General features: G+C 37.9%; 1 protein-coding gene across 3 annotated transcripts in view; it reads left to right on the top strand.

Annotated features, from left to right (window-relative positions):
- Positions 1-24,194, top strand: part of PRKD1 (protein kinase D1) — a 317,603-nt gene that overhangs the window by 279,225 nt on the left and 14,184 nt on the right. For all 3 annotated transcript variants that reach the window (XM_045900646.3, XM_064570895.1, XM_064570894.1), the window contains exons 14-16: positions 15,729-15,890; positions 16,443-16,541; positions 17,448-17,715. In XM_045900646.3, coding sequence (XP_045756602.1) covers positions 15,729-15,890; positions 16,443-16,541; positions 17,448-17,715 — 529 coding nt within the window. The remainder of the gene's footprint in view (positions 1-15,728; positions 15,891-16,442; positions 16,542-17,447; positions 17,716-24,194) is intronic.

Below are 24,194 nucleotides of genomic sequence, written 5' to 3'. Positions count from 1 at the left end.
ATGTTTCATAAAATCCCCAAGGGATCCTGCTTATATTAGTATGTTAAAAGTTGTATCTTGATTTAAAAAAAGACATAGCAAATTAAAAAAAAAATTTTTTTCTATTCATGTCAGCAAAATAAGAATAAGAAGATTGTTGTTTTATGATTAGGAATATCACAGAAAACTGACCTTTTACAAGGAGATGGCAACTGTCTCTTACAAAACTTAGGAACTTAAAATTTAAAGTAAATGGTATTGGTATATTTAGTATACTGTACTAACACGGACTTGTTCAGTCAGAATTACAACACTAGCACTTCTGTTTATGATACAATGTGTGAAAGCATTTTGGAATTTAACAAGGACTGAATATAGAATACATAATATAGAAAAAATACATAAGAATTTTATAAGCCATAAATTAAATGTATCCCTTTGCACTCCAAAATTACCTCTATTATTCTGGTTTCTCTCTTGTGAGGCACTCCTCTTCCCATTCAAGTCTCTCTTCCCTTAAAAACCAAACAGCAGCAACAGCCAAATGTGGTCTTGATTTGTCCAGGCTAGCCTTGCATAGCTGCATCCAATTCTCCCTTCTGTGTGGCCACACTTTAGATTTGTGCTCTCCTCTTCTTTCCATTCTTGTTCATACATTCCCTTGTCTTTGGTTTCCACACCTTTCTTAAAGAAAATGCAAGGTCCTTTTGCCATTGCCTTGTTTTCTCCTTCTGCCTATCTGTCACCCTTTGGCTCTTTTTCAGTCTTTATCCAACTTGACTAATCTCAATCCTTATGCAGCATTGATCATTTGTTCCCCTGCATTTACAAGATCCTCTTTCTCCTTCCCTGCTAGTTTCTCCAAACTTCTTCCTGAACTTCTCCTTTCTTTCACCTAACTGGCCTATGCTAATGTGGGACTCATTCCCGGAATGAGGTCACCCACTTTAAGAGCAGCCTCTGTCATCCCTTTCCAGGTCATTCCATAATTTATCTTTGAGTTCTGATCTTCCAGAGGCACTTGAGTCTCATATTTTTGACCTTTGGACATCTCCACTTTGCTGGGCCAGTCTCACCCCAAACCAACCAGCCTAAAACCAAACACTTAATCCTAAGGTCTTATCCTGCAAGATACTCTCTCCCTAGCTTTGTTTTGCTTTCATTCTTCCAGTTTCTAAGGCAAGAACCCTTTTCCTCAATTAATAAAAGTATTAAGTCAATCAACAGTACCTATGAAGTACTTCCTTCCTTTATACAAAGCGATATACTGAGCCTCTGGGCCATATAAAAATGAATGAAACCTTTTAAGATGTTTATCATCTATCTGGGCAGTCAGGTACAAGTAACTACAAATCAGGATAGCTGTGGAAGCCTAGTGAAAGAAATCATGGATTATGACTGAAGCCCGAATGTTGGAGCAGTTCCAAGAGAAATGGCATTGGTGAAGTCTTGAAAGATTCATGGGTTTTGATAACCAAAGAAATGTTGGAAAGGGTTATTAGGCTGAGGGGCCACCTTAGTAAAATAAATATTCTATGAAGATTGAGTAGAAAAATTTAGATCATTTTAGAAGATCAGCTTTCAGACATTTTTCCTCATGTATCCTCAAAAAGAATTCTAAAAAACGTTGTACCTTGTACCTGGTTGTGTATTTTTAAGATGACAGCTAGAACTCTTTTATCAGACATTTAAAGAGTTTTAGTTTTGCACTATATTAAAAATATTGATATTTAAAAATAAAGCTATTATATCACTCCTTTACAAGTGTGCATTAGAATCTAATTGTCATAGTCATTTGATATACTTTACCAACCATTTAAAAAAATATATGAATGGGCTCTTCTTTGACAATATAATTCACAATATTGCTTTGTTTTCTTTGACTATATTACACTTTTCTCACAAAATTGCATTCTAATGTAATGTGTTTTTATAATTGAAAATCTTTTATTGGTCCCCTTTCATAATTATTTACAGTAAAAATAGGTATATATTTTAAATTTCTTGATTACAACACTTTTAATAAGTGTTTCAAAGCATTCTTTTGGGTTCAGTTATCATTACAAGTATTAGTAAAAACTTAATTGCATAAAATTTTACCTATACTTGTTAAACATAAAAAATAAGATGCTACTGAAAATACACTATTTATTGAGATTGACTTTTTAATTTAGTTCATAAATTGGTGTGTGAATATTACTTGTTGTTTGAATTAGACAGAATTCAGCAACAATTTTCTTTCTTTTTTTTAAACTATAGGAGCCAAGTTATAAGCCCAAACAAAAACAGTGATTTATCTTCAGAAATTCATTTCAGTCCTCTCTCCATTAATAAATCCCTTAAATCTCTAATTCTGATGAAAGCATGAATTAGAAACCAAGTTACAGATGAATTGATTTCCAAGTTAGAGTCATTCACTTCAGACTGGCACAGTATTTCAAATTTTCTCTCTGCTTTTCTCTCAGGGGATTTTTCTCCCCCCGGCAAGGTGCTCTAGTAATATTGGGAGTAAGTGAGAAGCATCCATGGAAGGAAGAAAAATGATTATGAAAGGAAACATGTGGATGGAGAATTTGAGAACTACACAGATATTTTCAGATCTGTATTAGAAGTTATTTGTGGACTGGTCTGATTCATTCATTCATTCCTCATATATTCTTGAGTGCCCACCGTGTTCCAGCTACAGTAAAGATACAGATATAAACAAAACAGATTTTCTTAAAACTATATAAACAAAACAGATTTTCCTAAAACTATGCTCTGCTCACATATCTCTTAAAAATCTTTCTGTTCCCCAAGAGTATGCCTACTTGGTTAGGAGACTGCTGTGGTGGAACATAGTGTTCAGTAAGACCAGGAAATGGCTTTCATGTGAGTTCATGGAGAACCTTAGATATTGTGCCAAGTTGATTGGATTTTATTATGCTTGGGTGATTGTAAATTATTGAAATGTTTTGAAAAAATATTATGATCAAATTAGCATTTGGAGATGGCATATTATAGAGAAAAATGTCTAAAGGCAAGAAAACCTCATTGGAGGCTATTTGCTGTTTTCAGCTGGTAGTGACAAAGTGCCCCTGTTCCTCTTCTTTCTTGCTATGCAGTTGTCTTGGCTTCATCCTTAACATTTCCATTGGCACTAGTCTAGACCAGACTGTTGTTGTTGTTGTTTTTTTTTAAGATTTTATTTATTTGTCAGAGAGGGCGAGAGAGTGAGCACAAGCAGGAGGAGTGGCAGGCAGAGGGAGAAACAGGCTCCTGGCTGAGCAGGGAGCCTGATGCAGGACTCGATCCCAGGATCCTGGGATCATGACCTGAGCCGAAGGCAGATGCTTAACCGACTGAGCCACCCAGGCATCCCTAGACCAGACTTTTAAATTCATGCCTTGATTGCTGCAATGGGTGATATTCTGATAGTTTGGTTCCCCACTCCCCCAACCCCACTCTGTCATCATCTTGCTGACCCTGCCTTTTCCCCTGTCCATCCTGAAGACCACAATCAGATGAGTCTTTAGTGGGTTTCCATCCTATCCCTCCCTAGCTCAGTAGTTTTCTTATTTCATCAAATCTGTTTTTAGCATTGTAGGTGATCATGCTGGACCTTATCACTCCTATTCAACTGAGTCCTTCTTTTCAAGTTACTGTTCTCATCATACTCTTAACCTCTGGCCATTGCTCAGCTTTTAATTCCAAGCCTGGATGCCCATCTTGGTTTCCTTGGTTTATTCATGTTTGATTGATCTTCGAGATGTATCAATCCTCTCTGACTGCTTGTGCTCTTTTCCATATCTCCTGTTTACTTATGGTTTCTAGTCTTCATACAAAGCAGTAATACTTATCAAATACTTCTTATGTCATAATTATATTATAAACAAATTTGAAGGTCTCAGCAACACCCTTGTTTTCGGTTTCCACAATGCCTAGCACAGTAGTAAAGACATTACAAGTAATAGGTTAACATTTGACAAAATTGTCTTAAATCACATACTGTATTAAATTTTAAGGGCCTTTGTTATAAAACCTTTTGCGTGAACCATTAAATTTTAGGCTCGAATTAGAAAATTATGGTATTTGAGGAGGAGGAAGAGTTTGTAGAATAGCTGTTAATTGTTCCAGATGTACAGCTGTCTCAAAAGCTGAATCCTGTGGGGAAAATTGGGCTTTAGGTACAAAAGAAGTCAGAGAATGTGTCAGAGCGATACCTTTAAAGACAGTGGAACCTCAAGATCAAGAGGGGATTTGGTAACCTAGAACTATACTGTGGTGGTACATGGGTTTAGAAATAGAATGAGCTGCCAGTCAGGAAAATAAGGAATCATCAAGGCAACTTGTCAAGGTGGATGTCATAACAGGCAGAGGGAGCACTGAGAAGACTGACCACAGGCAGCATTCAGAAAACCAGACAATATGCTGAGATGGGTTGTGAGATCATAGTGAAGAGGCTTAAGTGTCATGGAGCCTGGGGCATACCAGTTAGAACAGGCAGGACCCCAGTCCTAAATGGACTTGAGTCCACAGAAAAAATTAAAGCAATGTGTAATATAGCGTTTAAAGAACATGCGTTCTGGAATCAGATGCCTGGGTTTAAAGCTCAGACTTATTTAAGAGTTCTCAGGAGCTTGGATAAGTTACTTACACTGTCCGAGCCTCAGTTTCCTTCTCTGGAAAACCTCGTAGAGATGTTGTGAGACTCGGAATGTGATAATTTTGTGAAACTCTTCACAGTGCCTGGCAGGTAGTAAAGGTTCCATACTTACTAAAGTGTTACTAGCTTTGCCACCACTAGGTCGTAAAGTCTAGCTCCTAGAAAGCGGGTCCCATAACTTGATGTTGAATTCCGTAAATAGAGAACCTCAAGACACATTGTTTCATCATAGCAAAGAACATGGTTGACTCAAAGCATAGACTCAGGCTGAAACATACCTTAACATATGCCTGGCCCCTGATAGGCCTTAGTAAATATTTATTGAACCAATTATGTCACCACACCGAAGAAACCAGGGGAATACAGAATTGCAGAGCATGCCAATAAGATAATAAAGCATTCCTTATCATTTGTCTAAAAACATGGCAATTTGTCTTCACTGAGCAAGATGAAATATATATCTTATAAGTAAATGGCTTTGTTCTCTTAGTCTAGAAGGATGATCAGGAGGTGGAGAAGAGGTGATCATGATAGAAAACCAGAGAATAATACTGCTAAGTGTGGGTGGGAAAGTGAAAAGTTTTGCAAACTGGTGATTTTTTAAAAAATCATGGAGGAGTCAATTTTTCTTTCTCTAGAGAAAAATAGGCAAAATTTGACTTTCAGTGTGTAGGGAGAGGTTTGTTTATACTTCTGTTGTTTCATCTAATCTGTTTATTATATTTCCTCAAATATTTCTTTGTATTTTATTGCATGAAGAATTTTCATGAAATTGTTTCTTTAGATAAGACATGTTTTGCAACTCTGAGGTAATCTTGTTATCTTCTGCATGTTCCAAAAAATGAAGCCCATTGATTAGGTATATACATATCTAAAATAGAGCAAGAAAGGAAATAAAAATGTATTATAAGAAAAAGAAAAGGAACTTAGAAATTTTTCCAAATAGATATTCTGTTCAGTAAGAAGTTAGTCATAGTGAAAACTTAGTGTCAAAAAGCCAGGTTCCTTGCAAGTCAAAACTGTTCCCCTTTTTTGGGGGGGGGTAAATCTTTTTAAACTTTGATTTCCTTAATTATGAGTTGGAATTCTTCTGACTTGCTGTACTTGGTTTACAAGAATGTTTTGGAGAACTAAATTAAATAATATATTTAAATCAGTGTTTCCCAGCATATTTTTGGAAGAACACTAGTCTTTTGAGTTTGTTCATGGAAGGGGATGGGGGTCAAGATTCCCTCATTGAGACAGTTTAGAAAATGCTGTGTATGATATCCAGGTCATCCACGTCTTGGAAGTGAATACAGTCTTTTCACTTATTAAAGCCCCATAATTAAGAACTCGTTTAATTTTGAGAATATGCCAATTAAACACGTTTTGCCACAGAAAGCTTACACAAATGTGAAATATCACCATTTGACCTTTTTGCACATAACGTTCTGTCTTCTATTCCTGTCCAGTAGACCCTATATACTTGTTCCACTTCCCATTATCTGATATATAAGACATCAGAAGGAGTATGTGTCTGCACAGATCATTTAACGCTATAATAGAATGTTATGCTTTCTGGAGTGCTGGCATCTAAATATAGAAGCCGGGCTACAGTGATATGATTTGTTAAAAATTACACTTTAAATCTAACACCAAGACTGGATTGGATTTATGCATTCATGTTTCTAGCCAGATAGATTAACAGGAAATAAAAAAGTGTTCCAGATGTGTCTCCATTGCTCTGCATTTGATAGCAAATTTTTAAAAAATCCAGATATTTGAACCATTTTTCAGCTTTTATATACAATAAACATATCTTGATTTACAAATTCCAATTTTTCTGTTTTAACAACCATACTTTAATTCTTGCCTTTCCCCTAAACACAAACAGTAATAGCATGGAAGAAGGGGGGTGTTATATTTTATGGGTGAAATGTTGCTAACATTGATTTTTTTTTAAGGTATTGATCAGTCGTTAATTTTCTGTCCTTGAAGTTTTTGTTGTTGGCTCTCATATATCAACACCTTTTTACCTAGTCAACTTAAAATTCTGGCCTTGGTTAGGGGTCAAGAAGTAGGTACTGGAGTACATACAAGGTCCTTTCTGTTGGGGTCTGTCCTGAGTTCTCCTGATAGAAACCACTCCCCCTTCACCCAAAAATTACAGTATCAAACTCAGGCATATATAAGCATTAATTCCAATGAAACCTCAGTGTATCAGACCAGATGACAGACTTAGGACATCTGGATTTGGTTTTTTAAATTTTCCATGTACCTCTAATTTAAAGGATTCCTGGTGATGGATGGAAAACATCACATAGCTTTGTACTATTTCTACCTGATAAGAAGTCAAAAAAAGATGGAAACAGTATGAGAGAAAATGATGGGAGGGTTTTTAAAGTATTGTTTTATATATATTTCCCTTTAGCTTCTCTTAGAGGGTAAGAAGAGGACTCATTCTATTTATCGTGTGTTTGCAGCAACCCTGGAATCTAAAGCTAGATTGAAGCATTTCCAGAATTGATGAAGAGAAGAATGACTCAGAGATGTGTAGATAGGTTTATGGGTATACATGAATACAAAATCATGCATCAGCCCTCAGTTGATTTTCTTGCTGAGCAAATATTGAATTGGTCCTTTTTCTTTTTCTTTTCTTTTTTATTTCTTGGGCCAGTGTTACCTAATACAATACACAAGACTTAAAGCTATTTAAGATGTTGTAGTAGACTGTTCATTACAAGCTGGCCACCTGCAAGTTGACTGTCTTGAGAGCCAGGCACAACACAGGTATATCTCTTGTTTTTAGCAGTTAATGAAGATGCTTCAACGTACTGTTTCTCTCACAGAATTTCAGACTGTATTAAACTAGCATTAATCTGTGCTAACTACTGCTACAACCAAAGTAAATTACATTCCAGTTGTGATGGATGGTATGAGCAGACAATTCTTACCAAAAATTATATGAACGTTTCTGAGGTCCAAGAGTCCAGTGGGTTAAGTTTGATTGTGGCCCCATTGATCTCAGTGTCAGCCAGTGATAGCTATATATAAGAGGATGGATTATTATAGCTGGTCTTGTGGTTGAAGTAATGTTGTATGCCTTTATTCCTCTGACAGTGCATGTTAGCTTTATTTTGTTCTAGGTTGTTATCAAGTCCCTTTCTAAAAGTTTGCAGATGAAATTTGCCAAAAATGCTAAAAGATAACTACTTAAAGTAGGACCTCATGTAAACTGTAGGCCTTTGGCCAACTGAGCATGAAATGGGCACACGTTTACATGCAACAACCAGGTGATCTCCATTCTCACCTGAGGCCAGGAGGGCCTTCGCCTAGTGCAACACAGCCCTCACTTGGTTGACCTCAGAGTAGATGCATCTCTGCCATCACTGAGGTCTAAAAACACAGCAAGGGGAAAGATGGGGGAGGACACATTAGAAGGTGCAAGTTTGTGGCCGTTCACACTTGCCCCGTAGCCTCTGTTAGATGAACGGCAAAAGGAAATTTTCTTTGCTGCCACTTACTGTAAACTTTCAGGTATCAAACTAGAGAGAGAAATGTAACCCAGAGCTTTTTAAAATGACAGAAAATCTGCCTAATAATATTATCAGTTAACCTTTACTATATATCAGGCATGATTTCAGGTATTTTATACACATTAAATGATTAAGTCCTAGTCACATTTCAAAATTAGACATATTATTCTTTTTTTTAAAAAAAAATTTATTGTTACGTTAATCACCATACATTACATCATTAGTTTTAGATGTAGTGTTCCATGATTCATTGTTTGTGCATAACACCCAGTGCTCCATGCAGTACGTGCCCTCTTTAATACCCATCACCAGGCTAACCCATCCTCCCACCCCCCTCCCCTCTAGAACCCTCAGTTTGTTTTTCAGAGTCCATCGTTAGACACATTATTCTTATGCCATTTTACGTACAAAGAAATGGAAGTCGAGCTGGGAAGTGCAGAGCTCCAGTACACTCTGGCATTCTGTCTCTAGGTACTGTGCTCCTGAAATTCTGTTCCACGCCTTGAAACTTTCCTTGTAGTCATGCCTGCTCTGGGCTAAAGCAAAAATGGAGAAAGAGAAGGGAGTCCCAAGGGAGTACACAAGAAGGCAGAAGTACGGTGACCCTTATTATCTGAAAAGCCCATTTTTCATTGCTTTATTTCTCATCCTCAGGACAGTAATGAAATCCTAGGAATTAGGTTTTCATAACTCATGTACGGTGGGGGGGGGGCGGTGGTGGTGGCATGGAAGGAAAGGGATAATTTAGAAGGAATATACTGACGGTGGCCTTCAGCAACTGCTGCTTTGCTTCTCTTGCTGATAACTCTTGCTTAGTAGCCTTTGAGAATGAGCTGAAACTATGAATAGCTCCTTATTGAGAACTAGATATAAAATAAATACAAATCACCCAAATAGCAGGAAAATTATGGGTTTCTTCCTACCAAAGATGCTGAAGTATTTATCAGGGCAGTGGCCAGAACTTGTATGTTTTGAAGGAGTGGTGCCCAGAAACCACTAGGAGGTCTTTGTCATTCCCCTGAGACTTCAGAAAATCATTTTTCAACTCACACTAGTGGCAGCATCTCTGATATTAGTCATCATCAGAATCCTGAGATTGCTTACTAGCAGATTCAAGTGAACTTACAATGAAAAATTCATGTACTGTATTCTTATATGAAGAGAAGATACCAGCATAGACCATATCCAGTGCAAAATGTGCTGACCAAATATGTCAGACATGCGTTATCATCTCTTCAGTAAAATAATTTAAATCCTAAAGAATGTTATCTACATACTAAAACGTAAGGAGATACAGGAATTTGTCTTTCAATCAAATTAACAAATTTGCATGGGACATTTAATATGTACCAGGCACTAGGCTTATACTGACTAGGAATATAACAGATAAAATATAGGCCTTATGGAGCTTATAGACTTGTAGATAAGACACACAGGTTCACCAGTAACTGAGTATGACATGTTAACTGTTCTGAAAGAGCATTTATCAAGGATTGAGGAAAGAGGGTGGAGAGACACCCAAGTCAGACTATGGGAGTCAATGAAAGCTGCCTGACCGCTAAATATTCAGACCAGGCAAAATGGTCTGGTTCAGGCTGAGAGAAAGTATGTGTGAAAGTGTAGAAAGGAGAGAGAGAGTGATACTTGTTCTGAAAATAGTTTACTGTGGCTAGAGAGAAGGGTAGATATGTAGGAGAAGAAGAAAAGATGGGGAAATATTGGGGTGTGGGGAGGATAAGTAGTTGATGGTGAAGGGTCCTGTGTGCCACGCTAACAGGGTACATCTCCTCCTCAAGCTAGTGGTGATTCCCTTATGAACTGGAAGTAAGATGGAATAATCACAATCACAGTGGCAGCCCTTTGAGGAGTGGGCTGGAGGAGAGCAAAACCTAAGAGGAGATCACTTGGGAGGCTGTGGCCCATCCCTAGGAAAGAGATAAGGCTCAAACTAAGGCATTGATGGTTGAGGATGTGAGAGAAATTCTCAGTGTGAGAGAAATTAAGGGGATGAGCTCTAAAACTTTCAGAGACCAACTGGTTGTTAGAAGTGAGAGGGAAGGGAATGTTTAGGATGACTCTCAGGTTTCTGACCCAGATGGCAGGGCATTTAGCAAGAGCGGAAACACCACCACAAGAGTAAGTTTGTATGGAAAGACACTGATCCCAATGTTGGCATCATTCATTTACATGAAAAAAGACACTTGGATATAAGATTCTGGAATTTAGGAGAGATAGCTGAGCTTCCCTTATCAATTTTGGTATTATCTTTACTGAGTCTTCTTATAATCATCTGCTTTCTACATTGACTTTTGTTGCATCTCTCCAGGAATTACATGCTTTTTCCCCTTTATAAGGCATCAGATGATGGTGATTTCGAGGGTCCTTAAATGAGTATAAATTTTAAGAGAATGTGATTGGAAAATAGATAAGAAGGTGTGCTTTTCTCTCAACCCTGGCAAACGGGCAGTAATGAGGATCAACAAAGCCATTGCCACAATGCTTTACTTCTGAGAAAGGCACCTCATGTCCCCACCAATACCACTGTGTAATGGAATATTCTTCCTTCTGTTCTGCATGCCATGTAGAATTTAGACCTTGGACTCATCATTGTTAAATTTATTTCTTTCTGTCTCAGTATGAACCAAATCATTCAGGTGTTTGATAGAAAAGTAGTCAGAAGTCCCCATATTAAGGCTATATTGCTCCTAAATAACCTGTTAAAAAGATATGTTGATTCTAAGTCTCCTCTTTTCCTACCTCTCATATGTTTGAGTATAATAATCCTGAAGGCAGAATAAAGAATGGGAAAACATGACACCTTTAACTTATCACAGCTAAATATATGGAATGAATACTGGACTTCAGAGTTGAGTATTAAAATAAAGCAACACTATTAGAATTAAAGAATACAAGTACTAATGAAATATTGCTTAACATGAATCCAAAAAATATAAATAGAATGTATGCATTCACTAAAAATGTGGATTAGTTAAATTCTTATTTCTTTTTTTTTTTCAGATAAAATATTGTAACCTTTATAAAAGCTTTTGCTTTTAGTGACTAGTTTCCATTAATTACATAAGGATTTTCTAGGCAACTTGAATCAGGAAAATTTTTGTCTTGATCTCCAAATGGTATTTCCTCCAGACTTCAGAATAATTTATATTCACCCTGTGGATATGTCATCAATCTGTGAAGTGTGAATGGACACTATTCTTTCCTGTACTTGACCAAATGTTTCATTTCCTGAAAATTAAGTTGCTTAAATGTAACGAACAGATGGCCAGAGAGTCCAGGAGTAGATTACTCTGCCATGAAATTTATTATCTGAGTTCCTGAGGCAGGCCTGAGAAGTTAGCACAATTCCTTCTGAACACTAGTCTGCCATAGTGTTGTGGTCATCAAGCCACTTTTCAGTTAATTCAGTTACTTTGGACATTAGTAGGAAAAGTTGAAAAGCTATTTCATATTTTATATAGAAGAGTAAAATTGTGAACAAGTCACATGGACCGCTTGGGTTGAAGCTTATCTTAGAGTTACCCTTAAGGAATTAAAAAGGTAATATGAATTATAATAGAAAATAAGGCCTTGAATTTTTTTTTTTTTATTTCCAGTCTCCAAATACTATCTTCTCTAGGGTAAAGAAGTATTCATCAGTATAGTATGGAGAATATGGATAAATAAGGCATGATTCTTTCTATTCTCTTTTCTTTTGTTACTGTCAAATATAAAAACAAGTTTGGTCATTTGGGTCAATGCAAAAAATACAGCTCGTGAGTAAGCATCTGTGATAGCCTTGTCTCAACTACACATGATAAACTTTAAAAATGTCAATTTGTTATATATCAGCTCTGCCGGAAAAAAAAAAAGTCATTTTTCTCTTGGAAAAATCTTTCAACTACCACTCAGTGTATTCTTTTTTTTTTTTTTTAAAGGAATCTGGAAAGGATTTTTTTTTTTAAAGCTATCTTTTATTTATCTATTTGACAGAGAGACAGCACAAGTAGGCAGAGTGGCAGGCAGAGGGAGAGGGAGAAGCAGGCTCTCCGCTGAGCAGGGAGCCCGATGCGGGGCTCGATCCCAGGACCCTGGGATCATGACCTGAACTGAAGGCAGCTGCTTAGCCAACTGAGTCACCCAGGTGCCCCCCACTCAGTGTATTCTTTAGCAAACCTAGAAAAGCATAAACGTTTTTATAAGAGCAAGGGCCACGTGCAGCAAACATATTAGTCTAAACTTTTCTAAAACATCTTTTTACCAGTTGTGTAGACATGACTTTTAGTTCAATGCTTTTACTGAATTTTTTATAAATCTATATACCTAACTATATTCAAAGTCCCTTATTAAAAATAGCAAACTTTCCCCTTATCCTTTCATAAAGATGTTAGTAGGGGACATTTTAGAGTGCTTCAGAGTTTACAGTGAACATGGCACAAGATAGTTGACAGTGAATAATCTCATTAATCTGTTCCATACTTTTGGCCTAGAACATTCTGGGAATACACCAAATAGATAAACCCATTTAAGTCCTCGCCTCATATAGGAGCTCCTTAAGTCATGTTGTAGAATAGGGAATAGGAAAAAAGAAATACTGACACAGGATGTTAGTACTTTTAAGACTTCACTCACATAGAGGAATGCCAGTAGAAGCACATGAGAATCAACATTGCATGTATATTTGGATTAATTTAGGTAGGAGAGCTTCCTGGCCATTTCCTGACTCCCTCTTCTTCCCCACCCTTCATAGCCCAAGACAGGGTACAGAAGCAGCACCACTTCTGTTCTCCCCTGCACTTCCTGAGCCTCCTTTTCATTGATCTTCTTCACACTCCAGTTTTTCCTAGGTCTACGCGGGAGACCCCTTGCATTGCTACCTTCTTCTGTCTGTCTCCTGCTTTCCTATTCATCGTTGCTGCTCCCCACTCAGTCAACAAGGCCTTGGTCATTTAAGAAAGCCAAACTCGGGGCACCTACATGGCTCAGTCGGTTAAGCGTCTGACTTCCGCTCAGGTCATGATCTTGGGGTCCTGGGATCGAGCCCCGTGTCAGGCTCCCAGCTCAGCGGGAAGTCTGCTTCTCCCTCTCCCTCTGCCTCTTCCCCTGCTTGTGCTCTGTCTCTCTCTCTCTCAAATGAATAAATAAAATATTAAAAAAAAAAAGAAAGAAAGCCAAACTCTCCAGAATATTGCTTAAATGCTTAAAGTTAGAGTAAATAGAAAAAAGAATCAGTTCAGAAGATACTCAAAGAGGAAGGTACACTTAGCACATTTCACAGTGGACTTGTTGCAGGAGAATCGTAACTCAGGCAGGACTCTTATGTCATTCTTAAATCCTTTCCTGTCATCATTGATTTAAAAGAGGGCAGCTGAGATGCCTGTATACCCCAGGGGCTGGTAGGCTTTCTACTCGGTGTGGCTCCTGGATCCAGGAAGGGGATTCAAGACCATGTGACAGCCTGGGCATGGGTTCAGGTATGAGCCATGCTATCACTGGTCCTCCATACTGCATATCAAATGGACTCACAGAGTCCTTCATTAGCGTCTCCCACCTAACGATCTGGCACCCCCACAATGGTCAAAGCCCAGCAGCTGTCCGGTATTATTTGTAGCCAGTCAGGACAAATAAAGTAGTAGTTTTGTTCATCTCACTCCCTCTCCATGTACTTCAGCTCTGAAGCTAGAGGCTTAGTCTATCCTGAAGTAGACAGTTTTGACCAGTTAACAGTGTGACAATTTTTTTTTTAAAGATTTATTTATTTATTTATTCATGAGAGACAGAGAGAGAGGCAGAGGGAGAAGCAGGCTCCCAAGGAGCAGGGAGCCCGATGTGGGACTCGATCCCAGGACCCTGGGATCATGACCTGAGCCGAAGGCAGACGCTTAACCATCTGAGCCACCCAGGCGCCCAACAGTGTGACAATTTCAAGAACAGTGACTCCAGCCCTCTGGAGGTGAAAGGCTTTGGGGTAGAAGTGTAGACATCTGTTCAGACCACGTTCAGAAACTTGCTCTTTCCTGACCACATTAATGGTACAGGATTGGGCATCAAGGCACCAAAATCAAAAAGACCCATCAGGTGTCTGAGGCAGAATCAGCATGGCCCAGGTACGGGCAGGGCGTCCTGAGAGACGGGTTATCATCATGGGAGCTTTGGTCAGGCTCCGTATCCAGTTCACGCCAGACTCTCCTTGTCCGTGGGCAGAGGGAGGACGACAACCGTGCAGAACTCACCTGCGATCCCTTCTGCTACTCACCAGCCAGTACCCATCTGTGAAGTCTAAAGAGCGAGCCGTCTCAGGTTTCAAGAAGTTTGTGAAAATTTCGTTTTACGTGCACTTTTATCTCTGAAGGAGAATTTTTTTTCTAAAATCATTTATTTTTTTTTCTCTGTCCAGCTGTTAGTACATTTCAGTTAGTGCCTGATTTTTTCTTTAGGTAGTTTGTGTTCATGGTGATTTTTTTTTTTTCTGTTTCTCGCTGAAATGTAAGTGGAATGTATAATAGTTCTTTTATTTTTTTTATTATTTTTTTTCTAAAGATTTTATTTATTTATTTGGGAGAGAGAGAATGAGAGAGAGAAAGCACATGAGAGGGGGGAGGGTCAGAGGGAGAAGCAGACTCCCCGCCGAGCAGGGAGCCCGATGCAGGACTCGATCCCGGGACTCCAGGATCATGACCTGAGCCGAAGGCAGTGGCTTAATCAACTGAGCCACCCAGGCGCCCCAGGAATGTATAATAGTTCTTTTAATGTTAGGATTTTTTGTTGTTGCGCACAGAAGAAAAATAAAATAAAGGTCAGATGATCGAAGGCTTTGTTGATGACCCCACAGCAACATTCAGACTGAAACATCCTCACAAGGGTCCATCTAATGTTAAGAGTAATTTTACTTGACATATGTGACAATTAACATGTCAAGCCGAATGCATCCTCTCATTAGCCATCGCTTTATTGTGGAAATATTTATTGAGTGCTTGAGAACCACGCAGGACTATCACGTGGCATGGGTACCGAACAAAACATGGGCTCAATAATTTTTTTTTTTTTTTTTTTTTGCTGTTTTCCTGGCAATCTTCACTCTGTATAGGAGTGTTGGTAGCAACTACTGCAGCTTCTCTTAGCAGAACAATTCCAAAAGGTTTTGACTCATGTGCTTCCTCAGTGCCATCTGATGCGCTGCAAGTACAGATTTCATCTTGTCTACATTAACTTTCTATCAAGTGTGTAGAGATGGCCTAGTATGCTTATTTAGGGTGGTATGCTTAATATTGGAGATGATCCTGAGAAATTACAGATTTCTCAATATGGCATTCTAATTAAAACCTAATTAGCAATTCACTCTGCTGGAACTTAGGTTTTTCAGCATAGAAAAAAATAATTTCACTCTGCATAGAAAGTAAAGATATATTTCTTGGAGACATTATAATTTCAAAAATATAAGGCAGCACATGTGGAATTTAGAAATGTTAAAAATCTGAAGTGTAGGTTTTTCCATAGCTTTAAGCTTGAACAGTTTTATATAATCAGTGAGCTTGCCAAACAGTATCAAAAAACTCATTTTCTTCAAGTGCTTTATTTATCTTTAATAGAACCTTCATCACCCTGGTGTTGTAAATTTGGAGTGTATGTTTGAGACGCCTGAAAGAGTGTTTGTTGTTATGGAAAAACTCCATGGAGACATGCTGGAGATGATCTTGTCAAGTGAAAAGGGCAGGTTGCCAGAGCACATAACGAAGTTTTTAATTACTCAGGTAAGAAATCAATTAGAGACAGAAAAAAAAAGATAATATTCAATATCAAATGTTATCACTGTTTTACTGCAGCTTCCTAGCCTTGTTTAGTCCCTGAGTCCCAAGTCTGACTTACACTTGGAAAGGTGGTGGGGGCTTGTTGTATTATTTCGTTTCTATCTGTGGTTTCCAGAGTCCAGCATACCAAGTGAGTCATGCGTCTGTGGGCCCATGTATTAAAACTACTCATGAAACTTTCAATTGCACAGTGACTGAGTCCTGGTTCTTTGAAACTATTCAAGAATGGGTCTCCCTGGAAGATATTACTGACATCTGTTATCTACACCTGTCTTGGTTGCTGTATCAATACCATCATATGCTACTCTTTCTGCTCTCGTTTCCTTAGAAACCTGCCCTGTGAATTGAGCTCATTTCAGCGTCTTGGTGTAAAGAGGCTTAACTGTTCATTGTGGGTTTTCTCGTGGCCCTTCCAATTTATGTCCCAGTAGAAGACATTTAGAAATAAACTCATAGACCAAAATAAGATTATTTTGATGATTTTCTTGTCTCTAGATACTTGTGGCTTTGCGGCATCTTCACTTTAAAAATATCGTTCACTGTGACCTCAAACCAGAAAACGTGTTGCTGGCATCGGCAGATCCTTTCCCCCAGGCAAGTATGAAAGCCTCTCTCGGCAAAGCCAGCTGATGGCAGCCGGCTCCCCTGCAGGATTTTTTCCTCAAAAGCTTTATTTGTTTCATGTTTTACCTGTTCGTTTTCATCCATTTGTCTCCTTCTTCGATCTTGGGGACTGCAGCTTTGTTACTCTGGCTTCTCAGTTCAGCCTGCCTGAGTGCAACACGTGCAGAGCCTCCTCATTGTGCTTGTTCAGCTGGTAGTGTAGACAGAGCCTGGGACACTGGCAGCCCCAGGCAGTGCTGAAAACACTGGCCAGGGAGGGAGGAGAACACTGAAGAGTCCCAGGGACGGTGAAGTTCAGTGTTGTTCTGAGGGGCAAGGGCAAACGTTTCTGCTTTTCCTCAACTCAGAGGATGGAAAACTACTGCACGTCTCCCCAGGGAATCTGCTATCCGAAGTGACCTAAGGCGGCTATCCGCCTTGCTTCCCTGACCTCTTCAGGTTCTGTCTAGGTTCCCAAGCAGAGCTGATTTTGAGGATCATCGTAGGTAATATGACAGGTCTCTATGCTGATCCTTCAACCTTTACTTATAATAAGCCCTTGCATTCCAGATTTGCATGAGGTTTTTCTGCCTTGTAAAAGTATTACCCACTTCTGAGTATACATATTTTCACATTTATCTCTCAGTTTTGTGTTGGGGGGAAGGAAGGATGAATGTTTAGATGATTTTTTCAGGAATGAAAATATACTTTTGTACCAGCGTTTCACCACTGTCTTCAAATATATAAAATGGAAAATAGCTATTACTTCTATCATGCACGAGAAATCTATACAATATATGTGAAGTATTCTAATTGTCGTTGACAGACCTGGGCTAAGACACACACAGACACACCATTTGTGACCTTACCGTTTCTGCAAACATCTATTACCAACAGGTGAAACTTTGCGACTTTGGTTTTGCCCGGATCATTGGAGAAAAGTCTTTCCGGAGGTCAGTGGTGGGCACCCCAGCTTACCTGGCTCCTGAGGTCTTAAGGAACAAGGGCTATAACCGCTCTCTAGACATGTGGTCTGTTGGAGTCATCATCTATGTAAGCCTAAGTGGTACGTTCCCGTTCAATGAAGATGAAGACATACATGACCAAATCCAGAATGCAGCTTTCATGTATCCACCAAATCCCTGGAAGGAAATCTCTCACGAAGGTACTATCTCCCACTCAAAAATGATAATGGCTTAATGCTTAAATGTTATACTATTAATTCAATTGTGAATTATTAAATTGATAAATGTTCATTGCAAATTGTCCACTGGAGTAGGGGCACAAGTTGTTAAGGTGGATTAGGAAGGAGTAAAGGAAATGGAGACCGAAACATCTTCTGATGAAATGTCCATATTTTATAGAGAAATTGAGTGATACATGTTAAGAGACAACTGAAACAAAAAGAAATTGTTATTATTTTGGCATATTGCCTTAGAACTTGTAAACGTTGATGTAATGGAAACAGCTAATCTCTTTTAAGAGTAATCTTTACTAACCATATGCCTGTTTCTGTATTAAGCACTTTATTAGGGACACACGAACTTTATGATGATAGTGATATTTTAATTATCATATTATATATTAGTATGCCAGTTCTTTGTGTGCTGATTTCCTTCGTGTGACGTTAGAATATATATGGTATTTTCTTTAGCGATTTCCCTGGTATTATATTTTTAGGTTGTTCCTATTTGATCCTTATATATAATTTCTATGTGTATCTCTGATTGATTTCTTTAGGATAGATTGCCTTGGCAGTGCTGCATTATTTAAAGTTAAACTCTTAAAAAAAAACTTTCCTTCTTCTTAGAAAGAGTTTTAAAAGTGGGAGGGGCAATCAGGGCAGAGAAAATGGCACACCCAGTGCTGCGGAATAGAATAACCCGATGAACGTACTTTGGAGTTTCTTTAATTCTCACAACAACCCTGTAAGATAAGTTTTACTGTTACACCTGGGTTTCAGGTAAGAGCACTGAGGCAAAAGAAGGGACACCACAGGCCAAAATCACAGAGCTAGTAAGTGGCAGAGCCAGAATTTATACCCAGACAATCTGCGCATACATTCTTTAACCACCACCGGTTAATGACCGGTCCTTCTTTAGTTTTTAGGCCATGTCTAGTTCTAAGTTTGTTCAGATTTTTCGCCACTTAAAAAGGCAAATACAGTCATAGATAAACATCTGTTCAATACCTGTTACTGAATGTGATGATGTAGAAATTGGAAAAGAATGTAGATAAACTGCCTCAGGTAATTAAGTTCTTAGACTACTGTTGGTATTAAATGGCAAGAGCTATCCATTATCAGGGCTTTGAGTTACTATTAGCAACAACCTTTAACATCCTCTAATTAGTTGTAAATCATAGCTGGATGGATATATCTTAAAGGAATCTGTGACCTACAAAAGAACTATCATGTAGCCAAAGCACTAATGAAATATTTAGGATAATTTAACAGAGACAAAAAGCAAAAGTATCATTATGTTTCCATTCCAGAAGGCAGAAAGGTGGAATTATCAAATAACCTCGTGACCAGTATCCTTGTTAGGAAACACTACCTTTAAATACGGTTAACCATTATGCTTGATACCTGCAGTCCAGAAATCCAGTAAAATGACTTGATATTGTTACCGCAGTGCAAATTGGGAATACCTCTGAAGCCAGTCACATTTTCCTGTTATGCAGGAATAGGACATTGGGAAAATAGCCTCCACATTTTAAAATCTTTTTCTTGGAGTAGTGGAATAAATGATGCCCTCTCTCTGGTACCGTGGAAATGTGCTGGCCTAGCCGTGTTGATACAGCCTACTGAGGCCGGAATCGAACAGTCACAGACTGTGAATGTTTAATTATCACTGATAGTAGAGACCAGAGACCTAAATATTAATGCCTCAAGGAACTGTAGTTGGGAAACCCCATATATGTGTGTGCACAAAATTTGCAAAGAAAGAGATGTAGCATTTCAGAAAGAGAATTACATGGGAAATTTAAAAAGGCATTTATATTTGACCAGGAAGTACATATTTGACTTGCTGTACATATTTCTAAGTGCTAAAAATTTCCTACCACTCAGACAAAGTGAAGTGGAGGCCAGCTCAGATAGCCCCTCACTTTTCTAAATGACTCAGGTATCAGTTGGGAACTAACTGGCCTCTCTCCTCAGTATCTTCTTCCGACTCATCCTGGCCTGTGAAGCACAAGAGCTGTCACTGCCTGCCAGTTGAGGCTCTGGATGGCAAATGAGTTACCTAGCTGCTGGTGTATGAACAGAACTAATAGTCAAATATAAAGAAGTTAGTTGAAGATGTCCTAATATTAGCTGGAGTGTTACAGAAGTAGTTACTGGCCTGGAGTCTATCCCACTATCTTGTTGAGAACAAATAATTCCCTCATGAAAAGTAATAACGGGCTGGTACGACATAATTTTAATCACATAGGAGCTGATAAATACACAAGCAAGCTAGTATTGGTAAAGGATGGTCACAACTGATATTAGTGAATTTTTAGTCACAGTATACTTTAAACCACACCAGACTACCATCCGGATACAAGGAAATAAAAATCTAAGCACCTCAGTGACTCTAAAATCAAAGGTAAGGAACAGTAGTCAAGCAGTTGGGTTTATCATCCTATCTGCCATTCTCATTAGCCATCACTTAACCTTCTTTGAGCTTTGGTTCCTGCCTACATAATGAGGTTGTAACAGAGACTGAATGAAATAAAGGATGTGAAAAGCATCTACAAAGGCAGGTGTGGGGTGAACCAAGGATTTTGATTTAGGAGGAGGCTATAACACTAAGCTCTAAGCAATTGCTCTGGCGGGTAACCAAGAATTGATTGTATAATTTTAGAAATTATATGCAAACTGATGTGCATGTTTCCCAAGGATTCTTCAGACATATTTGTAGTTGTATTTTTTTTTTTCTTGGCATGAAAACGCAAAAGAAAAAAGAAAGTTGTAGGGTCCTTGTAGCATACATAGATGGGTCAGAATGAAAAAAATTCCTGGGTCATGCATTTTTTTCTGTTAGTATAGAAATGTACCTGATACAATATAATACTATGTATTGGAGTGCTGGAGTTATCATTGTGCCACTTGAACCTCCCAACAATCCTCCAATATGTAACTTGTTTTAGTCTCTGTAATAGACAGAAACCGGAAAGGTTAAGTGCCTTGCCTAAAGTCACACAGTGGCAGGACTTGGATTTGAAATTATTTGCCTCCATTCTTTATATCATACATTGTTGTACATGAAAGGGTGCTTCTTTCTTATGGGTTGATGTTTAGGACCCTATAGAGAATATTTTAAACTCATTCATTATTTTTGCTATGATGATAGAATAAGCCGAGTACTAGCATTCTGGAGATGTGCTTACTAATAATTTAGCAGTGAATTAATTAATCAGGACTCTTGTATGCAAATAATAGAAACCTATAACTAACTTAAGCAGAAGATAATTTATTGACTCACACAACTGGGAAGTCGAAAAGATGAACCTCGTCTCTTTGGATCCGGTGGTTCAAGTGTCCTACTTCTCCATCTCTCATCATCTCCGCTTTACTTTATGATGGCTTCCTTCTCAGGTGACTCTTCATGTGATGCCAAGTGATCCCCGGCAGCCCCAGGCTTTACATGCTACTCATTGTACATGATCTCAGAGTGGAAGAATAATTATCTCTCAGTAGCCATAGAGTCTCTAAAAGGGGCACTGATTGGCTCTGCTTAAATCCTGTAATACCCTGGGAACAATCCCATTGTCACCGCAGGAGTGTGGCTTTGATTGGCCATATGGATGATGGAGAGCCTCTCCAGTTTGGAGAGTAAGCTCCTGCAGGGAAAGGATAGTAGGCTAAAAACAAACACAAAAGCATTAACAGATGTCCATTATAAAAATAGATTTTTTTGTGAATCAAGGTATGATTTGAAAAATGAGAAAAAATTTGAGGAAAACTTAACTCACCAAATGTTACAGGTACAAGGGAGATAATAAAATTAAACTTTCAAAGAAAAAAATAATAGTGGCTAACACTTCTACGACATTTGCATTATAGCCAAGCACTTTACATATATGAACTCATTTAATCATCCCCAGCCTTTGAGTAGATACTATAATTGTTTCCATTTGAAAGACGAAGTGGTATAGAGGGTTAAGTGATTTGCCTGAGTGGGGCCAGGGTGCAAATCCTGTCAGCTGGCTCCAAGGTAGATGCTCTTATCTACTACATTTACAGCCTCTTGATTATCCTTCTAATGGATTTTGCCATGCTGTCACATTAAATTTTAATATGCTTTCACCAGCTTAGAGCTACAGTAGCAACACAATTTTCAATAATGTCTTAAAATACAGGGAAACAAGATCATGTTGTGATAATGACCTGAGTTGAGAGCTCTTCCACTTAGTGTAACGGTGACCCCATCCAAGTTACTTACTCTCTTAGGTCTCAGTTTTCTTGTCTGAAATATGGTGACAGTAATTCCTAATTCACTGGGTTATATTAAGTATTAAATGAAATTATACTGCAAAGTGCTTAGCACAGTGATTGACATAGATAGAGTACCTTAAATATATGAACACTTTCTGTTTTCCAGTCACTTTACATGATCTTTGTATCTGTCTTTATATGTGTATTTAGTTATACCCACACATGTATATAATTATATAAAGTTATATATGTAACTAAACATATATTTAATTACAGTTATATATAGTTATTTATATATAGAACCAAATACACACATTATAAATACAGTTGTACAAATATAACTAAATAAGAATGCATGTATACAATAAAACCCTCCAGAATGAATCATATTACAAATAATTGCACAAGAGAAGACTTGAGGTAATCATGAGATGGGAGTTTGAGAACATTACAGTTCATTCTAAGCCAGCGTTGTGTATTTGTTTCATTTCCTCGTTTCATTTCATCATTGTGACTACTGGATGGGCATTTGACATCATCCAGTTTATCCATTATTACCCATCAGTGATTACACATGGCCTCACTCCCACCTCTAGCTTTATCACATGCTGAGTTCAGTTTGGCCCTCAACACATCCATCCTATGACCTTTCTCAGTTCCTTGAAAGGACTTGTGTACCTGTTTTAAAATATGTACTTGATTAGGCAAATTTACTTTATCTTATGGAAAGAGCAGCCCATTTCCACTTAAACATTTTTTAGATAATCAGATGAAACTTAAGGAAAATGATGCCTTACTTTATCATGTGTCAATGTGCCCTTCCTTTCATTGCATTTTTAGCAATTCCAAAAGAACAAGGGATAGACCAGGCTATTCTCCATGTTTGGCACATCTGGTACAATAATAAGGGTAAATCTTGGATGGACATTGCCAAAACATCAGAAAATTGCAAACAAGACTCTGTCTATGACTTAAGAAGTAGATACCAGGGGTGTAAGGCTTAGAAATGGGAAATGGAAAAACTAGCTAATAGAACACAGGAATATTTGCAAGGAAAGGGATTTCTAATAATTTTGCCGAAGAACCTTCTTGATTATGGCTCATTTTAAACAACCTGTCATAGTCTAGCTCTAAGTCTGTAGCAGGCATTTTTTAACTTTGGCATGCCACCCTTTCATCAGAGGAGCTAGTTAAAAATGGAGATTCCCAGGCTCCACCCCCATAAGCTGCAATCCTGCCCTGAGAATGTAAAAAGTCCACGGATCACACTTCCAAAAACGCTGCTCCAGAGCCCTGATCCTCTGAAAGACCTAACAGCTGAACAGTGCTCTAAAATTTTTTTTTCTAAAAAACTTTTTAAATAAATTCCCAGAATTTAAATTTAAATAAACTATAAAACTCCTCTCTAATTCCCAACCTCTTTTTGCATTCACATTTTCTTTATCAGATATTTAATATCAGGACATGTAATTTTTTCCAAATGTTAAATGTATTTCAATATACATTGTCATGAAAGTAGTAAGAATAGAAAAACTTCTTGACCAGTTTCTTTTGTGAAGAATAAAAAAGAAAACATATAAACTCCAGGAAATACAGAAAGTTGTATAATAAAGTTATATACAATACATAATAAACTAACATGTGCCATGATTTTGAGCAATTAAAGGAATGTGGGATAAGAGAATCCTTTTAACACATGAAAATTCTCCTTTGAATGGACATAGGCTTGGAAATTTTATATTATAGGTTATAGGGAATAGGAGGCAGGGATTATAATCTTATAGTTCATAATAGTTACATATAAGTTATTCCACATATTAATTTAAAATTTTAGATAACCTTTAGACCAAGCATGTCTGACTTTATTATACTTATGCAAAAGAATGTAAATAATGAAACATCTGCAATCCTGAGAAGGAGGAGAACAGAGAAGAGGTAAAGAGAACTCTAAGAGCCATAGCTTTCACAGAGTTCATATAAGATTCTGCCTAGGTGAACGGACAGAGTCATACAAATTTACCTGTGTATGATTTAATATATAATTTAATCTTAAGAATTAATACTTGTGAATAAATATTACGTATATGTATTGTGATAGATATCTCATATTGTGTGCCAGGCACTGTTCTAAATTACAAAGGTGGCCAGTACATTAACTTAGGATAATCTCATTACTTGGGGGAAGGAGGACAATAAGGTCAAGAAAAAAATAAGATGATTCA

Source organism: Mirounga angustirostris, unplaced genomic scaffold (genome assembly GCF_029215605.1).
Source record: "Mirounga angustirostris isolate CCGP_5_RB_7025 unplaced genomic scaffold, mMirAng1.0.hap1 SCAF_9, whole genome shotgun sequence".
NCBI classification, from domain to species: Eukaryota; Metazoa; Chordata; class Mammalia; order Carnivora; family Phocidae; genus Mirounga; species Mirounga angustirostris.
Note: the sequence above shows the minus strand (reverse complement) of the source record. Positions and strands in the feature narration are given on the sequence as shown.